We start from the raw sequence: 25,453 nt of genomic DNA on the forward strand, positions 1-25,453 counted from the left end.
TGATCTACACCATGACTAGTGGACCTTTTGGTGCTCCCTGGACCTTGGTTAAACTGATGCCTTCCAAAGTATAGACACTTGATGGGGAATACACTCAATTTCTCGGTATACAATGATTGTGTTCATAAATAGAATGTGTATTCTACAACAACAGAATATTTTTTTTTCTTTACAATATTTGTTTGTCTTTCCTTTGGCTTGCAGCAGTTTCTGTGATCTCAGGTGAACTGGCTGTTGCTACTTCCATTTCACAACAAATTTCCCACTAACTTGCCTAAGATGTACAAAGGATTTATGACAGGGTCAAAGAGCAGGGGATACATTACCAATTTAAATCTTACTTCCTTTCTTCTCTTTTTACTGTAAGCAAGTTGTTGCACAAGGCATTCCATACTCCACATATCTGTCCATGTTGTCAGCTGTTTGTGCATGAGGCCTGAGGAGGAGGAGGAGGAAATATGCTGTGTGTTATCAGCAGTCAGGTCCTTGCCATTCCCAGATGCAGCGTACGTGAGGAAGCGGTGTCTGATGAGCAGAGCCCATCATACTTTTCTGATGCAACCCTTCCCTGTTTGAAAATGGTGATTGGGTTCTGTACTGCTGGGCTGGCTGGTTCTCCTGCTTCATGGAACCTGCTTGGAAAGCTGTCATGCTTCCGTATGCCTTGCTGACCCACCTGGCCTGTTCCTCTGGCTACCCATCACTCTGTGATGACAGGACATGCTCCCACTCACCAGGGGTTACCCCCTAGGCTGGTCAGCAGGTGAATGAGATGCCCATTAGATGTTCTTAGGCTGTTGGTCAATTCCTTTGCTTCCATCTTCCTAGATCTCTTAGCTGTGAAGCTCCCAGCATGCCTAGGGAGCTGCTGAGCCTAAACAGCTCTGTAGGCAGGGTCCCGGCATGTCAGCTGAGGCATCAACCCAGAAATATTTCAAAATCTTTCTTATATATGGGAGTGAAATCTTTTTAGGGAGGTGTGCCAACATGATTTCCTCTGTGGAATGAACATTCCAGTTCCCAGCACTGTGCAGGACATTTTACCTTTTTGTGGTTCAGTTTGCTTGCTACTGCTTGGCTGACAAATGCATTCAGTATGTGTGTAACTACACAGGAGGGAAGACCAACAATTAGTGGATTTGAATCATACAAAGCAAGGGTCTCTGCCACTTTGCAATGTGTCTATTGCGTGGGGAAGGGTTGCAGAGTACAAATTGTGCGTGTTGCAGGGAGGGCACCAGCAGTGGTTTGTGCCCTGCTGCGTTGGCAGGCTGTGGGTGAGCTTCCTGGAGCTGCTTATGGGAGAGGTGATCATCTGAAATCTTGTCTTCCATCAGATCTCTGCCCCTGGAAGCTAGAGTGTCTGAGTGACTATTCTCCCCCAGCTCAGACTCTTCCTGGCTAGGGCCAGGAGATCTAATTTTGGGCCTTTGGCACATTGGTCTGGAATCCTCTGCCAAATGAGGCAGTGCAGGTAACTTAATTTAATGTTCTGCTCTAAACAGACTCAATGCTTTTCATGGCCTACTCAAAAATTTTTTCTATTGTTGGCCATGTCATGCCTTACCTGCCACATAGACCATGAATGTGGGAGGCCTACAGTTAAAACACCCTAGTTCCTTGAGATGCTGAAGGCTATACATTTCTCTTGGTATGATTTTCTATTCTATGTTCTCAGGTTTCAAGAAGTACTTTTTAAAAAATCTTCAGAGTTTCAGAATTCCCAAAGTATTATATAAGTTAAGAGGTTAAATAAGATTTCTGCCTGTAAAAATATTTTTTCTACTAGACCAAAATCTTTTAAAATTGCAGTGTTATGCAAGTGTCATGTTTTATGTGCTGCTGAAACAGAGGAATTAACCCTGACCTAATATGCATACACAGAGAGATTCAGAGATAATATCAGGCTCTGTGGATGACTCTGCCTTGGCAGAGGTTAAAGCAGCTTTCCTGAGACCAGCTGAGATGCTCACTGTGTTTCAAGTGCCAGGCTCTGCTCACACTTGTCTGCTTTCTCTGCTGCTTAAGGGGAGCAGGTGGCAGAAAGCTGCTTTCATACCACGGGAATTAAGATGAGAGTGCTCTCAGCAAGGCAAATTCCCAGTTGCTGTATTAGGAAAATTTTGACTTCTTTTTGTCACAGAAATATTACAAGTTGAGTGGAAGAAGAGAAACATGCCTAAGCGAGAAATTTTTCTCATCAGAAATATTTTCTACAGGGATAAGCATCAATGCAGAAGGAACTTTTGTATTAAAATCCTCTGTAGAACCTCCTGAAGTTGTCTTCTGGTGTCAGAAGTTATAATTCACCAGAAGTGAGTCAAAGAGCTTTTAATTACTGTAAATAAGCTTGCAAGGCTCATAATAACTCTAATGACTAAGTCAAACTCTGGTTATTTTATTTTAAATTGTTAATATAGCTTGGTTGATGTCTAGAGTTTTTGTATTTAAAAAAAGGCACATAAGTGAAGAAAGGAAAAAGGAAAAAATTCAGTTTTTGAATTTGACAGTGTTTCAGTAAACTTAGAAGACCTACACTACCTACAGAGAGGTGGTGAAAAGCCCTGTGACTTTCTGGTAGTGGGATCAGTGGAGGGTAATGGTCCACTTGCAGGAATGTGCACTGAATTGTCTAACGTGTTTTCCACCTCTGATACTCATTTCCCTTGGAGTTCTGATGATTTAGACAGCTCTCATGGATAATGCTGCTTGTCCATGGTCACATTACCTCTACTGAGCTCAAGCTGAGGTAATGGCTGCATGCCACTACAGAAGGGCAGCCCTGGAAATTCCTCAGGAAAAGGAGAAGAGTAGTTTTCTGTTGCTTCAGCTCCTCAAATGAGCTCAGCATTTAGCCAGAGGAGTTCAGAGCCAGTACTGTGAAGTAGGAGCAGGGCTTTCTAAGCTTGTGGGTTGACTGGAGCAAAACCTCCTGTTTTAGCAGCAGCTAGCCCTTAGATTTCCTGCTGCAACATGAAACTTTGCCATTAGGTATTTTTAAGACTTGCTCCTTTTTGGATATTTACCAAGGACTCTGTGTCAGCATTCACTTGTTCTTAGTGATCAGTGTGCCTGCTATAAAGGCACTTTGCGGGTATTTCCAGAGCTACTGATGATAAACTTGAATGCATTCAGTTCTCCCTGAACTGGCTGTTTCCATATTTCTTTGCCTTGCCTCTATGCTCAGCTCAGTGGTTTTCTTACCTTTGCACTTCATTAAAATCTTCCAGATTACCTTGGCCAGGCTTTGGCTAGTTGGCTGATGCTAGCTTTATTTAAGAAGCCTACCCACTGGCAATAACAACCTACAGAATAGCACAGTCAGGATGCCTGCTACTGTTTTAGTCTTGCTATTTTTGAAGGTCTTCTGAGTCAATAAGGCACTGGTAGGAATGCATTAGTTGAACCCTTGATGATTTCTGTATTATTTGAAAGAAATTATTGTATATCTTTTATTTCTTTCTCAGCCAACATCTAAGGGCTATGCTCAGGTAAAGGTTGGACCTTGAAAAACCCACATACAGAGTTGAAAGAGAATTGGACAGAAACAGAAAAGAAATGATGCTGTATGTGTCATACAATCACTACAACCTTTGTGTTTTAATTACTCTTGCCCAGTATAATAACTTTCAGTAGCAAACATGTCCTTAGTAGATCCTGCCCCAAAGAACAGTCAATCATAGAGGCTGAAAAACAATAGCAGAAAGCAAGAGTTACTCTCTTGATTCTAAAAAGTGACCATTAAATAAATACAAGAGGTAGGTGGCAACCCTACCTCTTGAAGGAAACCCTTCTTGTGATAATTTGAAGTTGAATACCATTACCATAAGTCAAGTGTTCCTGTCAGCCAAGTGGTGAAGTGTAATACTTACCTAACTCTTCTGAGGTCTTTGCACAAGCAATTTTATACTGACATCAGTGTCAGACTATTTGAATAAGATCTAAAGATAAAGGTTTCAGAAACTGGCTTGAGTGGAATGACATTGAAATATCTTACTCAATTATCATTTCAATTAGGTGCTCTGCAATTGCTTGGTTTAAAATAAAAGAACAATTTCTAAACATAAACACAGTAGGTTTCAATGTGTGGCTCTACATTGACGTGTCTTGGAAAGGTAACACTGCAGTCCTCAGATACCCCAGGTAAGTAATAAGCAGCTTCCTCCTGTGGTGAAGCTGCAAAGATCACTATCTTGCCCTATTTACAACCACACCTGCAAAGCACCTAAGGAAATTAGTAGCTCCCTTACTCTGGCCAGGAAAAAGAGCCAGTGATACTGGATTTACTGTATGAAGTTTTTGTTTAAGATAACAGTGGTTCACGAGATAGGGAAGAGGATATAACACCTTTTACTTTTCTAAAACAGGGCTGGATGTTGATAGCCAGAAGGACAGTTCATTTACAAATGTTATCACCTGATTGTTGCTCAGATAGACAACCTGTAGTTTTGTTCTAATTAACAGCAGGTTCTGAAAATTGTTGTTTGGAAAGCATTCAAAGTTCTAAAATAATTTCAGAATGGCTATGTTGTTTGCTCAGAATGGGGCAAGGGGAAAACAATGAAAAATTAGCTTTTATTTCACAATTAAATGTTACATGTTCTAAATTTGGCATTTCTGAAGCTTGCTTTATAGCTCCTAGTTTCACATGGTAATTTTGAATTGAAAAATTGAGATATACTTTCATAAACTTTTTGTTGTTATTTGGATTATTTTTTACAGTAGTTCAAGAAAACAAGTAAGGAAAAAATATTTTGGTGATGAGCTAGTGAAAAAATTACTTTTCCCCCTCAATTTCTGAGAAAATTTTTAAAAATGTGGTTTGTATTTGACTGTACACATTTATTTTCCTAGATAAATATAATTTTCATAATCTAGCCACTGAGCTGAACAAGCTACAGATTGACTTATGAGGTAAAAAGAAAGTTACTGTTATCTTCCATAGTCTCTGTCTGGCAAAAAAATACATCTCCTCAAAATGCAGTCTTCCACCTCCACCTACTCAGTGGTGTGGCTGCATCTAGCCCTAGAAAGAGCCATCACTTATCTCTATTTAAAAGGTTTTATGGGATGGATGAAAAACTTTTCTGAAACAAAGTTATGGGAGGTTTATATTTATAGGAGTGTGCTCTGGTAACTGCCATCCTTCCTCACAAAGCTGCTGGGACCAAGGGTGGAAGGACTCTGAAGACAGTGCCTCAGTGAGGGCAGTTTTTGTACACCAAAGCTGAGTTTGAAATTTTGCAGGGCCATTGCTGGGGCAAATGATGATCTCCGCTAAATGAAACTTCTGTATTTTTTGTAGGTTCTGTCCCTGTTGGCTTTACAGTTTATGCCACCAGTAGGATAGTCCAGTTTACAATCATTTGGAGTTGCTGCCACTCTACTGCTTGGTTTTTGGCAGCTCAGTACTTCCTGCAAGGGGCAATTAGTGAGCAGCCCACTGGGTAAATTGCTTTTAGCTGAATGCTATATTAATTGACTTTTATTTCTTTCATGCTGAGCTTGCAGCATGGGCTTGCATTCCTTCCATTCTGATTTTGTTTCACACAGTCTCCTGTGTGCATTATCCAAATGCCAACAGGTAGTGTATGAACCAATTTAACCTCGTTGTAATTTGATATGTCTTTTTATATCTTCCCCCACCCCAGCTTATTTCCAAGTACTTTCTTAATAGTAGTTTGGAAAAGAAGTAAGATTCAGTCACAAATGTGGAATGAGACTGTCCTAATTAACAAGTAAAATCTTTCTAGAATATCTCTTCTCTTTATCTTCTGAACTGTCTTTTACAATCTGCTGCTGCAGGTACAGTATCATATTTTCTGAGCCTAACTCCACTAGTATAAGCCTGGCATGACTTCCTCCCTCTAAAAAGGGGAGGGGGAGGACTTTCTGTACCATCTTAAAGTTATTTCCTGGTTATTTTCTAGTTCACTGACATATTCTGCTGTGCCCTCTTTGGTTCAGGTTTAACCTCTAAGTTTTGTTGTTCCTTCCTTACGCAGCTGACTTTGTCTTACTTTCCACATGCTGTACATTTTTAATGTCTGCAGCAAGCCCTGATGTCACATAGCCCATCTCCTGATGTCCAGGAGAAAATGGATGTAGTAGTTGTCAGTGTGCTTGTTGACAAGAAACACAAAGCGTTTTATGTATTTTGGCCATGCTGATTTACTGGAAACATTAAGTTCTTGGAGAGGCTATTGGAAAAATTAGTTCCATAGCTCTCCAAAATAACTTTTGCACCTTGATTTGAAAGCATTCTGGGAGCATTTTTTTCTTCTTTCCTGTTCCATGAAGACATGGGTCTCCCTGCATTAAAACAGCTGTTTTGTTTTTAATGTGTTGCTCTGTTTCCAGGCAGACATACCACTCTTTGAGTGGAGTTCATTGTTCTCTGGCTGGTTTTCCACTTGCCTTCTGTTTAGGAGGTAAATTTGTCAATGTACTACTTTGGTGTCTCAGTTCACTATAGCAGCAGACTGTCTGATTAAAGCTGCAATAGCAGTACAAAAGTAGAAAACCAAGACTCCTCTTGAATAGAGCCTTTTTCCTTTATTGTCTGCTTTTTTTCCTTGTCTCTGGAAATGGGATGTTACAGACTCCTGTGTCCATGGAAGCAAGAAGATGAGTGTGTGCACTACAGTCTTAACTGGTGCTATAAAAATGCCCAAGTGAGGCTGTTAAAGCAGTGTTACTGCAGCAGTCCTGCAGGCTTCCACAGTTAATTGCTCTGAACTCCACATTGCTTTCAAATGAGTTTTAGTTGATTTTTCTGTGAGCTTTGTAACTGCCCTTTGATATACTGCATGTAAACACCAGACCTTTATTTGAGATATTTTTCTTCTTAGTATTTCAAAGATTTCAACCGAGTGCATCTAGTCCTGCCTGGTGGTGAGCACAGTGCTGCTTTCCAGAGCAGAGTCTGCAAAATGTCAATTGGAGTGGCTGGTTGTCACTTGCAGAAGCCCAGGGGCATCTGCCTAAAACTGATTTTAACTGGTGGCAGGTTTTGTGGAAAATATTTTACGAAGTGGATGATCCACAGTGTGTATCTGACTTTCATGAATAATCTGAAGCCAAAGATTTCAGGTAAACCTATTTTCCTAACAAACTATCGTGATTAGAATTAATTTTTTTTCACTTGTCAAAAACCAAATTCATACTATTTGATGAAAATTAACTCTTGACATTCTCCATTAGTTTAAGGTGTCCACTGGCTGTTTTGTGAGGCTTGATCCTATCTGGAATTACTATGCCCCAGTGAGTACATACCTTACTGAAAACTTATGGTGGCCTCCAGGCCTTTTCCAAGTCTGGGTCTGTACACCATGAAATTGCAAGTGTGGATAAAGGTACAGACAGAGTAGATTGCCTGGAGCAGTGTCAGCAGTGTCCTGACAGGAACTGTGTCAGCAGGTCACAGTAGACATGGGAGAAGTGGAGGAAGCCCTGCCTCTGCCATCTTTAGGGATGCCCTGTTGACCCAGCACTGTCAACAGCAAGTTGATGGGGGAACAGGATGGGAAACTGGGAAATGTCAAGTTATCATATTCATATCAGTAGCAGGTAGAGGGAAAAAGGCCAGAAGGCTTGCAGCTTTCCCTTTCTCTGCTAATATTTATCTCAATTTCACCAGCATCTCTGCCTTGGCCGGGTGATCAGCCAGTAGGTACTTCCAGTTGAGGAGTCATGATTTACTGGTTGTCAAAAAGATTCCCAATAATATATTTGGAATATATTGAGTCCCTATTGTGGAAAAAGTTGAAAAGAGCACTCAGAAGTGGGTTGATCTCCCACCAGAGATTGTAGGTCTCCCACCAGAGATTGGAGATTTAGTTCTCCAATCCCAGATCTTCTGACTAGATCTGTGGAAGAGGTGAGAGTGAAGGAAGACTTCCTGTACATGTCAGAATCAACCCAAAAACCTGTTGGGAGGATGTTGGGGCAATAGCAAATGGTGAGAAATACTAAAAGTGTCGGCCTTTCTGCTCACCTCTGACATTGCAGATCTTTCCCTCTCAGATATAGGCAGGCTCTCCTCCACACAGAGGAGGCAGAGGGTGGAGCTCGGCGCCTGTATAAATTATATGTGTCCTTCAGGTTACTTCAGCAGCAGCAGCAGCAGCAGCAGCAGCACAACAAGCTGCCAGCCTGTTTGTCAGCTGACAGATCTGTTAACCAAATTGGGGTTTCGGTCGCTGCCGCCATCTTCGGCGCCATGGGGAGCCCACCAGCCAAGGTAAGAGAGCGGAGCCACGTGCGTCGCCGTGGCCGGGCTCCTCGCTCTCGGGCCTCTCTGCTCCAGCTCTCCCTGCCAACTCCCTCCTCCCTGCATCTGCTGGGGTGCAGAGGCCGCTGTGGTGGGGCAGGGGCATCCTGAGCTTTGCAGCCTCGCCGCTCTCCTCTTTTACCTCCCAGTAATTGATCTCTCAGTGAGCTTCAGTGGAAGCACAGAGCAAATGGGATACTTTGCTTTGCCCTTGGTGTACATGCCGGAGTGAAGTCCCTGAAGGAAGAGGAGGCTGCTCTTGAAGAGTTTACCTTCCGTAAAATGAAAGTGCTTTAGGCCTCCTAGGTCCTTTTCTTTGGATAGCACATGTTCATTGCTTGCCCCAGCTGAAATAAACCAACAGCTTTATCTAGCAACAAAGCATAATCTATATTACTTTAGCTGCAGGGGAGACATCTAATGACCTGTTTGACCTGTTTAGATCTAACTATTTTTAACGTACTGTTTACAGCTTTTGCAATTCTTGTGGAAGTATTTCATGTCTGGACTTGAGTTTTCTAATAGTAAGTTCCATTCAGAGATTTTAACTGATGGCTCTTAGTATAAATCAACAGAACTATTAGCTGAAAATTCTTTTCTCATGTGTATCTTAAAATCGACATGTCTGAATGCAAGGCATGTCTGAATGCAAGGCATGAATTACTTACAGATAATCATTCTTTATGTATCAAATCCTTTGTCGAATTTATGAAGATATTAATAATATCTATATTATTATATAGATATTATTAATATTTATATAATATATTAATAAAAGATATATGGGCATTCATGGGCTTAAAATATAGTGAGACACAATGTTACATGCTACAGCCTATAGAGATCATTAATGGTGACAGGGTAATATTAAAGGCAAAGGTAAAGATTAGAAAAATATCAGTAGCTTGAACAGATAGCTTAAGGGATAGATTAAAAATATGCAAGCATTCAGGAAGAGAAAATGAGTTGTAAATGCTATGTACTTTCTGGATAAAATTTGTATCTAGTCCATCTACCAGTTAGATCCAGATGTATCTCTCTATTGTAGATATGAATATTATCTGTCAGTTTTAAAGATCAGTGTTGTATCTAGTAAGACAGTTCTGGAGCTGACACATGGGTAGATAGCTCAGGTATAATTTTATCTAGAAAGTTTAATGACAAAGTTCTTGCATTTCATCCCAGTGCTGCAACTGATGTTCCATGAGTACAGACAGACTCCTGGTAAATAGACACCACTGCCAAAAGGTTTGAGTGCAAGCATAGTTTCAGGTCAGAAAGCTTCTGTTCCCAAGGAAAGAGAGTTTAATTCAGTACTGCTGTTGTGTCAGGCAAGCCTGTGTTTCAGTGTGTATAAGTTGGTAAATAGATATGGAAATAAGAATAGAGTGGGTTTTTTTTCTTTTACATTAAAAAACCCACATGTTTAGAAATGTGTGTGTACTTTGAACTATCTATGAAGATCTCCTAATCTCCCAGTTAGTTTTTTGCACTTTAAGAGAGCTACCAAATTGACACAGAAGTGATTGAATTTACAACTTATATTTGTAGCAACTTCTTCCACTCAGACAAGAATAATCCCTCCTTAGAAATTTTATTTTGTGGACTATGGAATAATTTTCATCTGGCAAAATACTCAGAAATTTTGTCAATACAAAGCCCCGAGGGACCCACTCACACGTATAAAGAGCTAACTGATATATATGAACAGGAGATACATCCCAAATCCACAAGGATTCTTGAAGTAATCCATCAGTGATTACATGAAATTACAGTATAGGTTTGTAAGGTGAATTAGATTTCCTCACTAATTGTTTAAATTCCAATGATAAAATTTGGGACAATTGTGATTCCCAAGCAAAATGAGACTTTCATAGTTTTCTATATTTCTTCAGTCAGTCACTTTTTCCACTAGAACTTTTCATCCCTTTAATTTTAATGAAAGTAGGCAGCTGGTTGGAAAGACAAATTTCTAGCAGTGTTCTCACCAATGGAAGGGCTTATAGCCCGTACTAGATGTTAGAGGATCTAGTGGAAGGAAGTGCTTTAGAACCAGGCTGGTAATTGAGCTTTCTTATAGTTTATACATTTATAGATTTAATCTCAATTTGGTAAATTGCCAAACTGTAGTTGGACCAAATCCTCAGTATCTAACATAAAATAATGGTAAGAATATGCCAAATAATTACATTTGGTGTGAGATCTTGTAGGCATGATATTCTACAGCTTCTAGTACGCCACTGGAGGAAGAAGTAATCCATGAAAGAAAATAATTATTCATGTCTGAAACATATGTATAAAGCTGAGTGACAAATCCTACAGCTATTATCAAAATGCCAGAAGACAGCAAAATCCTCATCTAAAGCTTAATATAATTTGGTGTTATCCCATGGTGATAACTCTGCTCAGAGAGCTGTCTGAGTTTGACGCAGAGAAAGTGAAACACTGACATTCCAATCAGCCTTCCAACATGTACAAACCAAGGACTTATTTAAAAAGAAGAGAACAGGGAATTATGGGATGAAGTTCCCAGACTGCAAAATCTTCCCTAGAATACTGACTTTCTAGTGAAGGTGGCCTTGAGATCTTCTTCTAGTAGCAGCATGGAGGGGCAATAAAGACTGAAATCAAATATATAAGCTCTTGGTAGGTTTTTCTTCTTTTACTGCCATCCACAGATCGTTTTGGTATGCTCCTCAATATTTATGAGCTTTAAGATTTCGTATGCTCAAAGTTGTCTTTTTGGAATGAAGCCTTAAGTGACTAACTGCCTGTAAACAAAAGATTTATGTGTCCTTCCAGAGCTGATCAACATTCCTATGGAAGGAAGTCAGTGAGCATGTATTATTACAATCAAGGAGATGGTGGCAACAGATGTGAATTTTCAGTCTGTTAAGGTTTGATACAGCTGTGGCAATTCTGACATGCTAGTTTTATCTCCTGATTACTGACTCTTCTGTATTTTAAACAGAAATTACTCCCTCAAAGCTTGGTTTGAGACTACAGAAATATAGTTTAATGCTAAATACTGTCAAGTGAAAAGAAGTTTGTTGGTTCTTTTTTTTTTTTTTTCCCCAAGTTTTAGCCTTCCCTTTGGTACTCTGGAGATGCTACTATTTATTGGCCTGGAGTGTAATTGCTTAGGATGCAGCAATACCCAGGTAGCTGAGCCCTGCACTCTGTTGTTGGCCCCAGTGTCACACTAGTAATTTCCCAGCAAAAACTGAGTGATGTGCTTCTGGGAAAGCTACCTTTGACTCTGGATGTTTACAGAGGGTTTTTTTACTCTCTGCATGCCTGTACAAGAAACCATGTTTCTCCCAAGGAAGTGAACTAAAACCAACAAGGCCAGTACAGCTGCAAGTCTGTCAAGAGCTGTCTGGATAGGGTGTCTGCACTCATCAAATTGCATTAATTGTGAAGTTACATGTTGCCTTTCATGTTATGAAAACAACAAATGGTACCTCTAACTGTAATTATTTTTTGTAGAAGGGTATTCTGGTGTACCAGCCCTTTCAGGCAAAGATGTTGTTTTACATCATCCAAATCAGACCCTAGGGGTCTGCTCTGGACTGTTGTTGAATAAAATTAGCTCTGCCTTTATCTGATGAAAAAAGGAATTAGCCCGCTTCTGAATGGTTATCACAGGTTGGAGTAACTGCAGTTTTGGGAGAGGGATGGTTTCTGGCTTCCTTGTGGGATTTACAGAGCCCTTGGGTTTTATTATGGCCACACTTTCCCATCTGAATCTGTTTGCTTTTTATCCTGCAATCACACCAGGACTAAGCTGCACTGAATCAGGAGGAGTGAAAAGTCACCTTTGATGTTTCCATCATTTGGCAAATGTTGGCATGTTTAAGGAAGGTGATTGCTGTTGGAAGGGAAAGGGAGAAGGAGTGAGGCACTCTGGCTGTAGTGGCAGAGGATGAAAACACAACATCTGTCACATCTGAGAGTACTCTGAAGATGACCTGCAGATGCACTGTTTTTATAAGTAGTTAGGAAATTTTCATCACGAAATGTTTCAAAGCAAAATTTATGCCAACGTGTATTTCTTCAGTGAAGGCAGATCCTATGAATGGTTTGGGCTTCTGTTGAGCAAGGGAGAAGTTGATTACAAAATGACTAAGAATTAACATATTAATTAAAACTAGTCACCTCTGTAATTGTCTACATAATCCAATAATTCACGTAAATGAAAACCACTAAGAATGCTGAGTGAGTGTTCCACCTGGCAGTTCTATGATAAATAACTATTTGCACAGGAATATTGAAGTCAAATTCTTTCAGCGGGCAAGTGGAATAATATGGAAGTGTCCCAATTTAACTTGTAATGTCCACAATGCATTAAACTGAGGAAGATTTAAATATGTCAGTTTTAAATTTGGAGGAAAGCATACTAGAAAGAGTTCTTGTCACACAAAACCAAATTTGCTTTGCAATTTTATACAAGCCAAGAGATAGACTAAAGTGATTTGATAGGTTTAACAAGGGTTTATGTGGTCAGAGTAGCTCTTAAATATAAATCTGAAATTTAAAAGTATGTAACTTTAAGTGACATAATAAAATTTAATATTAGGCCTTTATTTGAACATGCTAATTCACATGCTAGTTCAGATGATATCCATCTTGTGTAACATAATTTACCTCTAAACAAGGCTGAATAAAGCTGAATTCAGACTATTCTCCTCTCTAATAAACATGTCCAATAACAGTCTCCACCTCATTTTAAAAGAATTTCAGGTTAACTGTAGTGAGTGACTCTTTCTGTAGAGAGGTTCCTCCTTCCCCAACAGTTTGTATCTACAGTGTTAATAATTTCCTTGTCAGAAAAATTAGTCATGTTGCTAACTTTCAAGATAAAATTGTCAAATTATTTAGTGATGGTGTAATGCGATTATCTGTTTAAGCAAATAGAGGTATTATTTCAGTTGGTAATTTAAGCTTTAAGTTTTAATTTATTAGTGGTAGTGGGATTGTAATAACTGCATGTTATTATTTCCTAATATTGCTGACAAATCATGCTAGTATAGCATGCAGAAAAACTGAAAAAACCTAGCAGAAAATTAAAAGGAAATTTAAATGTATCAATTTCAAAAAAGATTAAAGTATTTTCCCTGCTTCTCTTATTAAGATTGTTACATTTATGTATGTATTCATTCATGCTTCTCAGAATGTCTTTTGAAAATGGCAAGTATTTTCTGAATAGCTTAGCCTGGAAAACTTTAACTGTTAAAAATTAGGAACAAGTAACTTGAAATAGTGTTAAAATGATAGCCTGCCTGTGATAGAAATAAATCTCATGTCTGGAAGGCAAGTGCTTCCATTCCCATTGTGTATTTTCAGGATGCATAATGATATGGAATTCTGTGATATCATACCTGCAAAGCAGAGCAGTTTTTATTTTGTATGAAAGGTCTCTGCTGGGCCTGTGGTCTGATCCCTCAAAGTCAGCAGGGCCACTTGGTGAGCTTGCCCTATTTACAAGCATCACAGAAATTTAATCTTAGCTCAGATACGAAGTCAGATGTTTATAGCACATTTTGGTAAGTACCATGTCCTAGTCTAGGTAGGTCAGCTGTGCCATGACCTGGGCAGGCAGCTGCAATTCCTAATACCCCCTTCCAAAGGCCCCATTCTGAGCTATGGGTGGCACAGGACCCTTGGGGTGCTGGCAGTACAACCATCACTGTGGCCATACACGCATCAGGTTGCCTGAAAACAAGTGCCTGTGGGGTGACAAAGAAAGCTTTCCATACCACTGTCTGAGCCTGTGTTTTCTCTCTGTCTTCATTTCCTCAAGCTCCTTAGCAAACAGCCCAGTGTGCTGCTGTGTTTTCATTTTAGTGTGGGGTACTGCCACTTGAAGGTGGTCACCTCATTTCAAACAGACATGGGCAGACTGTCCCCTGTATTGTTCAAAACACATCTTGTTTTTGCTTTCTGAGCTGATCAAATTATTGCATTTGTTTTCTCTGCAGATGAAGTTTTGCCCCATCCACATGCTTTCTGTAAGAATCATACAAGCTAAGAACATCAAGTCAAGAGACCTGTGTGAGTTGTGGTTTGATTGTGTTTTTAGTCACCTGCAGAGTTTACACAGTGAGCAATATTCTTTAGTTCCGAAGGTATGCAAGCAACGTACGCAAAGCACAGCAATATAAATACTAATGCCAGGGCTGTAATTAGATCAAATGTCTCAGGTATCATTAGATTGGAGTACATCTCTAGTGGCATTTCAGGGAACTGGTGAAAAACAAGACACCCAGATTAATATTTTGGGCCAAGAAGGGAAGGTAGACTTCATTAGGACACTGCAATCTATGAATCTCCATGGGCAGGAATTTTGTCATTTAGTCTGTGCATTTAGGGACCTTTTATTGATATGTACCAATTATACACAATAATCAAACATAAATTAGAGAATTTCAAGCCTTCTAAAATACTTTATCTTTCAGGGTATTTGTTGACCAGTCGCAATAAACTATATTGATAGTTTTGTTTAAGGAGGACCTCTGCAGATCCAGTTCAAAGCCCATGCTGAGCATGCAGGCAAAACAGACTTTGCTGGGTACTTTTGTGTTCAAGCGTCTTTAACTCATTATCTCCCCTTCACAGCCTCCTATGCCTCCTTCTCCAGGTGTGCTGTGGACCAGCTATTCAGCTGCCATTTTTGCAGAGGTCTCCAATGAGTTCCTCAGTTAGAGCAGAGGCATTGAGCTGCCTTTTGTCAGTTTTGTAACTTTTGGCCAGTGCATTCCTCTAGTGAAAAATGACTCAGCAAAAAAAAAAAGCATCACTTTGCAATGATTTACTCAAGTTACAGCTGAGACCATCCATGCCTTGCCATGTAGGACCAAGCCTGGATGTGAGGGAGACCAGAGGGAGTGAATCCCCTGTTGGTTGAATAACTGCCTGCCAAAGACTTCCTGTGCTCCCGTGGCAAGTGCCACGTAGCATCATCCAGAGGTGGACACTAGAAAGGTGTTAGTGTGACAAGGCCTGTATTTCTGAGTTTCAATGATCTCTTCTATCTACTCTATTGAAGGGACAGTTCCACTTTCGTGCCAAAACCTTGCGGGGCAATGTTATTCACTGCTTGATACCAGTCTGAAGTATTTAGGCATCTCGGGCTGCAGTGGAAATCTTCCGTCAAGTCCTGACTCCAGCTCTGAAAGACATCACCTGGGAGATTTCCTTTCACACCGTTGCCAAGCCTCACAAAGTAAATGCGCTTCCCCACCCTGGCTTTCCCCAAAGGATGGCTGCTCGAGGCACTGCCTGCACTAACCATAAGGAATAGATATAGGATGGAAGTGAAATGAAGATTTCCAACTTGCTTGTGCCCTCCAGTTCTTGGGCCCATGCTGGCCTTGAGCTGCAACAGATCATCTTGCCTAGTGCCTAACACCTCTAGACAGCCATTATGTCCCCTCCGCATGTTTGTGTGACTCAACTGAGCAAGCCAGACTCTGATCTTGCTGTAATATGCATTCTTCTTTCCTGTAATCATCCTAACAGCCCTTTGTGGAACCAGCTGTAGTTTCAGTTTAACTTTTTAACATCATGGACTGGAATTGTAAGGACTATGCCTGAGGAATGGTCAGTGAGCATAGTCCACTTTCCTTTTTCTCTTCACATGGGAAATGTGGTTCTTAATGTACCTTGTGTGTGCATGTGTACATTTGCAGTTTGTAGTTACTCAGTAATTAGATGGTTTTCCTTGGTTGTTTCCAAATGGTGATCTCTTTACTAATTAAAAAAAAAAAAAGGTAGTAATATTTATTAATCTCCAGGATTATGACCTAGCCCTACTGTTCCTCTATAACATTGGCATCAGGTTTTTAATTTTTCTCTGCTGCAGTGACGGCATCAGACTGCTATGTACGCTTGTGGCTGCCGTCTGCTTCACCTGGAAAGCTTCAGACCAAAACCATCAGGAATTCTGACAACCCTGTCTGGAATGAGACTTTCTACTTTAGGATCCAGAGAGAAGTTGAGGTAGTAAAAAAATAGAATTTTCACCAATTTGAATAGCTCAGAATCCTCAGTAGACACCATGTTGATTCTCTGTGCTAAATAACTTAAGAAAATGCTTGCTTAACAGACTGGTCTGCACAGAACAGTAGACATAAGAAGCAGTACTTTGCTCAGCTATTTACAGACATTGCTGATGTAAATGCCTGTATCTAAGCTAGTCCAGATTCCCTTTGTTGTCACCTTGGTAAATTAAACACTACTGTAGCATACCTCGGTGCTGTATTGGCATGGCTAACTTTGAAAGAGCTTTCTACCCACTGGTTCTAAGGGAAGAGTAGAGAAGTTGCTGTGGTGAAGACAGTAAATTTAATCCTTCCCTAAATTGTGGAATTTGGAGAACTTTGGGAATGAAGAAACTAAGTCTGTTCTTTGGGTGGGTTATCAGTGGGGTGCAGAGCACTGGCATCTTTTCTGTCTCAGGAGAGCGGGAACCTCTGTTATGGGTAGTTGTTTTCTATTTCACCGGTTTCCCAAGACTGGGTGTAATAATGTTCTACATTAGCAGACTACTGAAGAAAAGGACATGCTTTTTTATTCTTACTGCTCTGCTAGTGAAACAGTTGCAAAAATAATTTATAATAAATTTTTTTTCTATAAGATTATTTTTTTCTTTCTGACTAACAGAAGCTCAATAAGTGTTCTTACTTATTTTTTCTATTACCAGAATATTTTAGAATTGGCAGTGTGTGATGAAGATGCACTCACCAAAGATGACATGCAGTTCACAGTTCTTTTTAATCTTGCTAGAATCAGACCTGGGGAGACAATCCGCGAGACTTTTGCTTTGAAACCAGAGGTAAGGGCTGAAAACACAGGGAGAGATTGACAAGACCTCGTTTGTCTACATTGTCTTCTATGTTAGGTAGGGTTTGGATCTTCATGAACAGGTAGCCTTAAATATCATTATCAATACCTCATCAAAGCAGATATAGTTTTGCTTTATTTTTGTGTCTTCATGAATTTCTTTTTACAAATTCAGAAAATGAAGACGCTTCTGTCTCATGCTATCTGAGGGCAACATATTTTAACAGGAAGCATCTGTAAATAATAATTTTGTATATTTTAGAATCTGAAGAAATACTTGCTTACCTTTCGGCTTTATCCCACTTTTGCCATGCTTGGGAGAAATTTCTTCATAAATGGCAATTTATTTATTAAAAGCATGAAAACAATTCACTCATCACTTGAACTAAGTGGTTCTTTCAGGCTTTTTTCCCTGTTGGTGTTCAGGCTGGTTTCCTCCTAGTTGGTTCAGATTTCTCTAGTCCATAGTAAAGGAATGTCTGTCCTGCTAACGTCTTTGGTATTTTATTAAGGAGACCATGAAAGAGAGTTGTCCAGTAAACAAAGCTGGGATAGGCCTCTGACAACTTCTGGGCTTGTCTGAGCTGTTGCTGAGGTGTTGCTACACACTCATTACAGGAGGGAGACAGCCCATAAAAACAGCTACTTCCCACATGCTGAATGAAAGCTGTTAACATGGATTTTCCTTGTGACCCTGCTGGCTGGTGCTGTGCACTTCTCAGCCAGTGGGTGAGTCACTGGGAAATACAATGATTCAATTCATTCAATAACCACTTCAGTCACTTGCCTCATTCATCTCTTCTGGATTCAGTTCAAATAAATGGTTTGTATGTGAAAATGTCTCTGGTCTTAGTGACATTACTTGCTGGGCTTTGATGCCTTTCCCCCATGCACATTATCTTGCAGAGAGCCATCATATTTCCTTTTCAATCTAGCTCTCCCTCTCAGTCGGAGAGGGAAATATGTATAATTCTACATATCACACAATGGGAGATTATTAATCTTAATTGCCAGACTTTCACAAGTCTGTGATTTCTGTTGCAATTTCTGCTTTGGAAAGACACAAAACCAAACTTTTTTTTGGTATCATTAGCAGAAAAGATGTCAGGCCTTGAAGTGCTTTTTAGGTGTATCTGTTCTGCCAAATTCTTGCAGCCTTCAATAATCTATATTTATTTTACCAATTTCTTTTTAGACAGAGAGGTGCTTTAAGAAATGGGAAAGTTTGGAAGTGGAATTCTGGATGGAAAGAGTGTGAGTAAAACTCCAAAGCTAAAAGGTATAGATCTGCCAGGGAGTAATGATACCTCTGAGGATGAGAAACTTAGAAACTTCTTCCAGCTCTTTCTCCCAGCAGTGAACCTAAATTACAGTTTCAAACTTTTTTTTTTACCTTACCTTTTCTAGCTAATTCCACCTTTCAGTATATTTCATACAAATCTTAAACTTCTGTTGAATGTGTATATTTAGATCCCAGAGATGTAATAAAATTGTCACAATGTGATAACTTTTACACAAGAGGGATGTGAAACTTAACATGAGTGCTCTTCAAATTGTTGTTATTAATTGAACAATGCCTAGAACATTGTGGAATTTCTTAGAGATCCTAAAACTTGTCTTGTGTTATTATAACAATGTATACATGGAGTTATGTAGACAGTACCAGAAAACTCACCCATTTAGCAATAGCTTAGCTAAACTGAAAAAACATAAAATCAACAAATAATGAAAATAAGACCATCCCCCTCAAAATGGTAATCATCATTGTCTGCAGGAAAACAAGTCCCATAAGATAAACTTCATCTGTCTTTTAAATCCCATCACAGGCTTGGTTGAAGAGAACACCCTAAACTACACATTCTGAAATATTTGAGTTTAGCATTAGCCAAAAAAAAAAAAAAAAAAACCCCAAAAAAAAGTAGTCCAGTGAAAACTGTCCAACTTGAGTGATCAGGAGAAGGAACTGTAAGTAAGACAAATAAGACTTCTTATTCTTAAACATGAGGAAACTGCAGAAAAAAAGAATTTGTGTTCTTGGTTAATTTCTCCCACAGTGAAACTCAAAATGTATTTAATTTATCTGTGAGAGGTGCCTTTAGAGATGGTATCATGTATGATGATGGTAATCATCTCCTGCAACTGTGGAAGCAGTCACAGTCAGACACAAGAAAGGTCAGAATGAGAGGCAGTGCTTGGGAACTGGATTCAGGCTAGAAATAAGAAGAACATCTTTCGCATTCAAGTTATAAGGCATTTGGACAATGACCATCCTTAGGAATCAAACCTAGTTATTTAAATACATTTTACAGTTGAAATAGAAGTTTTAAGTCTGGAAATGGTGTTTGGTGAAATAACCTGGACATACAAAGTTTATGTACTACATAATTTCAAGGGCTCTCTCAGATATATGAAAGCATTTATGAATGTGTGTAACATAGAGGTGTAGAAATATTTGCCTTAGTGAAAGATGCTCTTGGTAGACTCTACAGAATACTCATATAATTAAATGACCACATCCATTCAGTGACAGACAAAGGTCTTAAAAGGTAAAATATCTGGGACAAAGGCTTTTTATTGCTTACCTCTGTGTTTTGCAGTCATATATATATATAGCACAGTGGGAGCTAATTCTTATTTGCCATTCATTTGTGATCAGCCATAAGTTATAATATGAACTAGTCAGAAATGTCTTTCCTAATAAATGTTTGCAGAACACATTAATAGTAGTCTTTGCTTTCCCTAAGTCATATGGTCACTTTATTAATAGCAGGACATGATTCCACATATACCAATATGCCTTTGTTCTGCTGTAACTTAGCACATAGTTTTAAGCATTAAGATTTTTATGGGCTTTCCTGTCTGTCTTTTGTTTGGCTGCTGTATTTTGGTTCACATGCTTAGCACAGGATCATGTATTTTGCCTTTTAGAAAACAAATTGTGATAGCTTACCTATATTCAAGTGGGAAAGGTCATATAACTGCTATTTAAAAAACGAAACAAAACACACCAAATCCATCTACTCACGCAGTTTTTTTTGTTTCTTACTTGTTTTTATCTTTTCAGTCCTGGCCCTCCAGAGCATCTCATTACCAATGATGTCCTAGTGGTAAGGTTCACATAAGAATTTATCTTGGAGTGACATCTGCTTCATTTTGGTCCTCTCCTCTTCCCCCCCATTTTGTAGAAAGAACACAACCTACCATGATAGATAAGAGCATGGTGTGTATTTTAAAGTCAGAATTATGGGACAGTGCCCTTGTGTTACAGCTCACCTGTTGCCCTCTCCAGAAAAAAACCCAGCAGCTGTGAGTCCTTGAAGTCCTCAGCTATTACAGATGTCAATATGTTGCCAAGCTGTGGTTTGTTACTCTTGCAGAACCCCATATTTATTGGTGTTCAAAGTGAAAACTGATTGTGTTTCTCGTAACCCAGCATGGCACTCGGCAGGAAAAACAGAGGTTATAAAAGGTCTGTAGAAGACAATAGTAGGTGTTCAGTGTGCTTATGACTGGAAGGGTATCTAATGTAACAGCTTTTTGGGAAATGAGTTTTTTAATAAAGAGTTATTTTAGCTGTTGAAATATAGAGCTCTGTTTTGTTGTTAGTCAGCATGTGGTACATTACCTGTCTCCTCGGGCTGGCCCAGCAGCTAAGGAGTACCTAGAACTTCATGCCAACTCCTCCAAGCCTGTCATGGTTCCCAGATGCTAGCCTTTGATACCCCTGAGGCAAAGTAACACATATTGTATTCTTTCCCCCTCATTTTCTGTGTGAGGCACAAGAGTTGCAATGACTGGCATGCACTGTTCCTGAAATGACTTGGAAAACTGTCCTAGCATGAGTTATTAAAGGTGAACTGGAGTGACTCAGGTGGAGGGTAGGGTGGAATAAATTAATGATTTCCCTACATCAGGGCCAATAAGAAGATGCTTTGTAGGCTAATCACTGCCACAATACACAGAAACTCATCATCAGGTATTTTCACCCACCCTTCCTAAATAGTTATTAGATATATGTGTTTGGGCACCAGTGTGTTGTACAGAGTTTCCTGATTTTGGGGTAATTTGAATGTGTTAACAGCCTCTGACAATGCACCACTGTATTGACACTCTGACACAGTGCAACTTGGTCTACTGTCCTGGAATAATGAGCTCTGAATTTTCTCTTGGATCACTCCCAGCACTGAGACCAGTTCAGCTGGCTCAGTATTATAGGTGGTGGCTGTCTGCAGGATGTTTCACTATTTGCAGCAGAAATGTTATTTGCTTTCTTCACCCTTTTCCATTTCTTTTACAGTCTCGTGAGGTTTGCTGCTTGGAAGTGCATGTGGACATTAATGAAAGCAGGAAATACTTGAAAGGTATGGCAATTTCTCTGTGAACTTAGGACGTGACCAAACCAACCCTATTATAGTCATTCAGATCCAGAGGGAGGCATTTTAGAGTACAGAGACAAATAAGAATGCTCTAAATTATATATAGGTAGTGATATATATGATCTAAATAATAAAATGCAATGCATTGAAATGCCCTGAACTGCCCTGGACTGGTTTCTGTGTCTTTTCCTTGGAGCTATCAAGTTTGGACACTTCCACTTGCTGGTGGTGGTAAGAGAGGATGCTGACTCTGGGAGCACTCCAAGCTATGGGGGTAAAGGCAGGAGTACCAGGTCCTGTGCTGGAGAAGACCTGCTGGTGGGGTAGTTTACAGAGGAGCTACCACAGAAAATTACTCCGCCAGAAAGTTTGCCAACTTCGCTAGCTCTTTTGCCTGAACAGCAGTATTATTCTCTAAACAAACCTGTTTTTACTAGAGGGTAAAAATCTCGTGCTTACGGTGCCTGCATCCCATGAGAGAACCCAGAAGATGACAGAGGACACCGATACTTTCTACTTCCACTGCGTGAAGGCTTGGGAGCCCGTTCTAAAAGTCAGGCTGCAGGTAATGGGCACCCCACACTGCTACTGTTCATACTGCTTGCTTACTTCTGGTGTGACCAAAACAGTGAAGAACTGCGCTGTTTCTGCTCTGTGAATACAACCTATGCTTCTTGATTTTTTATAGAAAGTTTCTGATAAGGAAGATGACAACAGCAATTTAAGTGACACCTTAACAGTACCACTGAAATTTCTCCCTGTTGGACATAAAGTGAAAGTAACCCTTCCCGTAAGACATGTAAGTGTTTCATAATTTGTGTCTGAAAAGAAGAGTAGAATAACCCTCACTATTTAGCGCATTAATATTTAAAAAAACAAATCCCAAAACAACAGCCAAAAAGTATGCAGGGTGGCAGGGGGGGGATTTTTCAGGAGGCACTGAAAATCTGGATTCAGAACTTCTCTTTTACCTCCACTCACGTTCCTGCTATCACCTCTTTGTTTACAGAATGTGCCACTACAGTTGTACCTCCAACTGAATGCTTGGTAAGAGGACTGGTTTGTTTTTTTTTCTCTGAAGGTTTTATTGCTCTTTGAACTGTGAAATCTTGAACCAAGTATCCTTTATTTAGATATAAGGAATGCACAAGACTAGGGGCAAAATGTGGCAATATTTAAGTCATCATTAAAGAGTCACCACAACAGTTCAAAGCTAAATATCCTTGGGGCAAAGGAGTCCCACCAAGATGCAAAAAAAATTGTGAGAGTTTCAAACAGTGAGGGACTTAGTCACTGAGTATCTTTTGCATCAAAGAATCAAATACTAAAATTAGAGACTTCTTCAAAAGGGGTACAGAAAAAAGGCAGAGTGAAAAGAGAATTTGAAATAATGAAACATCAGAGTCCATGTATTACCCAAATGACACGTTCTCTTAAGAAAATAGACTTGTGTCTCTGATGATATCAAGACAAAGAGGTATAAACTAGGGAAGACAAAATGTTGCATTGTAAAATAATGTGTCAGACAAGAAACAAACAAAAATTATTTGAATATCTTTTTCATTGTATGGTTTCTGTATAAATCTGCAGTACAAATGCTTATGAAAGACTTTGTTAGGTTAAAGTCATCCTTTGCTCAGAAATTGTATGAAGCAGAAATAGAAAGGATTTAGCTTACAAAGCTACTGAAAGTCAAAGAAGCCCTTCTTTGTTTTGCATATTTGTTAACCTTAGCTGACAGTAAATCTTACACTGAAACAATAAAGAGACCATGTAGAAGCAAAGAAGTTGATTTCTTTGCAAATGAAAGATACATTTCTGTATAAATCAGAACAAAGAATCAGGATTTTTAATGAATTCATTAGATTGCAGTAGCTGGAAATAGATCCATATACATTTTAAACACCAATCCTGTGCCTCTGGGTTTATTTGTTGCAGCACAGAAAAACTAGATGTGCGCTTAGGGTATGACCTGTGCCAAGGAGAGCAGGAATTCCTGCATAAGAGGAAGAGAGTTGTTGCCGGAGCCCTGAAAAGGGTTCTTCACCTGGAAAGAGATCTACATGGACATGAGGTGTGTGCTTTGGAATCCAAGCATGGGGTGTGGGTCTACGGAATTAGGATAGGCACAACTCCCCTCGAAATTTCTAGTAATATTTGCTTGTTGCTAACAAACCCATTGATTTGAATGGCAACAGAGCAGAGGCTCTGAGTGTGGCATATCCCAGACTGGTGTAAAATTTCAGCTCAAGTATTCATCCCTCCAATCTTTTCAATGGGCCAAATAACAAGGATGTAATAATAGCACTCTTCAAACACAAGTTTCCAACAGTGTGGTGCTGCAAGTCAGCAAGACATGAGGCATTGTCTTAGATACAGCCTAGTAAGACAACCCAAACCAGTAGGAAAACAAGAGTATTGGAAATTCACCTCACAAAAATACTTATAAAATCAGTGTAATGTCACTTCTTTAGACTTACTTTTTTTCTTTCTTCATTCTCAGAACACTTCTTACAAAAAGTAAACATACTTTTAATCATTGCAATTCCAATTATAGGGAGCAAAGGTAAGAAGGAAGGTTAAAATGACTGCATTTTCAAACTCATCCAAGCATTGAGGTTAAGAGTCTCTGGAGGTTAATTTCAGAAGGGTACTGGTAAAGATTGGCTAAGTGGTGATTTAGTTCATTGTCCTCCAATGAGCCTGCGGAAGAAATTCTGAGAGCTGTAATTAGACTTTTCCAAGTAGCAAGGGAGTAACTTTCTGAGAATAATCCTTGTGTTTTGGACAGGTCCCAGTAATAGCTGTTATGGCAACAGGTGGAGGTCTCAGAGCAATGTCAGCTATGTTTGGCCACCTCTTAGCTCTTCAGAAGCTAAATCTGTTGGACTGTGTCACCTACCTCACTGGGGCTTCTGGCTCAACATGGTACGTATAGAAAATGAGATTGGATTTGGAATGACTGTGACTACTTTTCCACACAGTAGGAGATTAATCTCTTTCAGACTTACATTGTTAACAAGTGAACATAATTCCCTCATGAAGCTTTTACTGTTGGCTCTCAATTATGAAATCAGTTTGAAGAGAATCGGGCTCACTGAGTTTCTTTAATTAATTGAAGTAATTGTGTAAATGTATCAATTTTCCAATATCATCTAAATAAATGGATGATTTCCTAACATTTCTGCTCCTTAGGACCCTAGCAGACCTGTATGAGCATGCTGACTGGTCACAGAAGTCTCTTGAGGGGCCACTTAAAGCAGTAAAAGAACAAGTGACAAAATGCAAACTCAACCTTATGTCTATAGACCATCTGAAGTATTATCACAAGGAACTTGCTGAAAGGGCAAAAGCAGGACATGTGCCATCTTTTACAACTCTGTGGTCACTTGTTCAGGAGATGTTCTTGCATGAACGGGTAGGTACATGGTCCTGCCACACATCTGGGAAACACCACTTTCTTTAGAGCCTTACTCTTTGAGGGCACAAGGTAATGTGTGTAATAAATCCAAAGAGACTGAGCCATCCCAATGTGGTTTGTAAACTATGACAGAGGATCTCGTGGTCAGGACTTTTCAGAGTAGATAATCATTTGAAGGTGCCTCTGTCCTAGGATGCCCAACAGCTAGTGACTTCAGTAGGCAAACTCCCAGAAAGAACTGAGGAATTCCCAGCCCCCACTCTCCCTGAAAAGTCAGATTTTTAAAGTCTGCTTCTAGTTTGACATTTGAAAGTTAGAGTAATGTATCCTGATGTGAATATTAATCTCAACTTTAATAAAGATCCGTGGGATGCAGGCAGTCAAGGCACTTGGATATTCCAATGAAGAAGTTACTGGGTACCCAAAAGGCAGCCAGGAAGGAAAGTGCAGGAACATGAAGGAAAAGGTCTTTTAAGAAAATGTGACTTAAGATTCCTCTGTGTTGTAAAATATCTGTTATCAATCTTTAAATTTTTACTT

The 25,453-nt window shown here is 39.6% G+C and overlaps 1 protein-coding gene across 1 annotated transcript in view; it reads left to right on the plus strand.

Annotated features, from left to right (window-relative positions):
* Window positions 1-8,221: 8,221 nt before the first annotated feature.
* LOC131559495 (cytosolic phospholipase A2 beta-like) overlaps window positions 8,222-25,453 on the plus strand; it is a 28,702-nt gene continuing 11,470 nt past the window's right edge. Inside the window, exons 1-14 of the mRNA XM_058807859.1 lie at window positions 8,222-8,242; window positions 14,254-14,326; window positions 15,321-15,497; window positions 16,137-16,273; window positions 16,977-17,108; window positions 18,312-18,370; window positions 20,181-20,223; window positions 21,414-21,477; window positions 21,930-22,057; window positions 22,181-22,291; window positions 22,502-22,539; window positions 23,431-23,566; window positions 24,284-24,420; window positions 24,688-24,910. Of these exons, the coding sequence (XP_058663842.1) occupies window positions 8,222-8,242; window positions 14,254-14,326; window positions 15,321-15,497; window positions 16,137-16,273; window positions 16,977-17,108; window positions 18,312-18,370; window positions 20,181-20,223; window positions 21,414-21,477; window positions 21,930-22,057; window positions 22,181-22,291; window positions 22,502-22,539; window positions 23,431-23,566; window positions 24,284-24,420; window positions 24,688-24,910 (1,479 nt within the window). The remainder of the gene's footprint in view (window positions 8,243-14,253; window positions 14,327-15,320; window positions 15,498-16,136; window positions 16,274-16,976; window positions 17,109-18,311; window positions 18,371-20,180; window positions 20,224-21,413; window positions 21,478-21,929; window positions 22,058-22,180; window positions 22,292-22,501; window positions 22,540-23,430; window positions 23,567-24,283; window positions 24,421-24,687; window positions 24,911-25,453) is intronic.

Source organism: Ammospiza caudacuta, chromosome 6 (genome assembly GCF_027887145.1).
Source record: "Ammospiza caudacuta isolate bAmmCau1 chromosome 6, bAmmCau1.pri, whole genome shotgun sequence".
In the NCBI taxonomy this organism is placed as follows: domain Eukaryota; kingdom Metazoa; phylum Chordata; class Aves; order Passeriformes; family Passerellidae; genus Ammospiza; species Ammospiza caudacuta.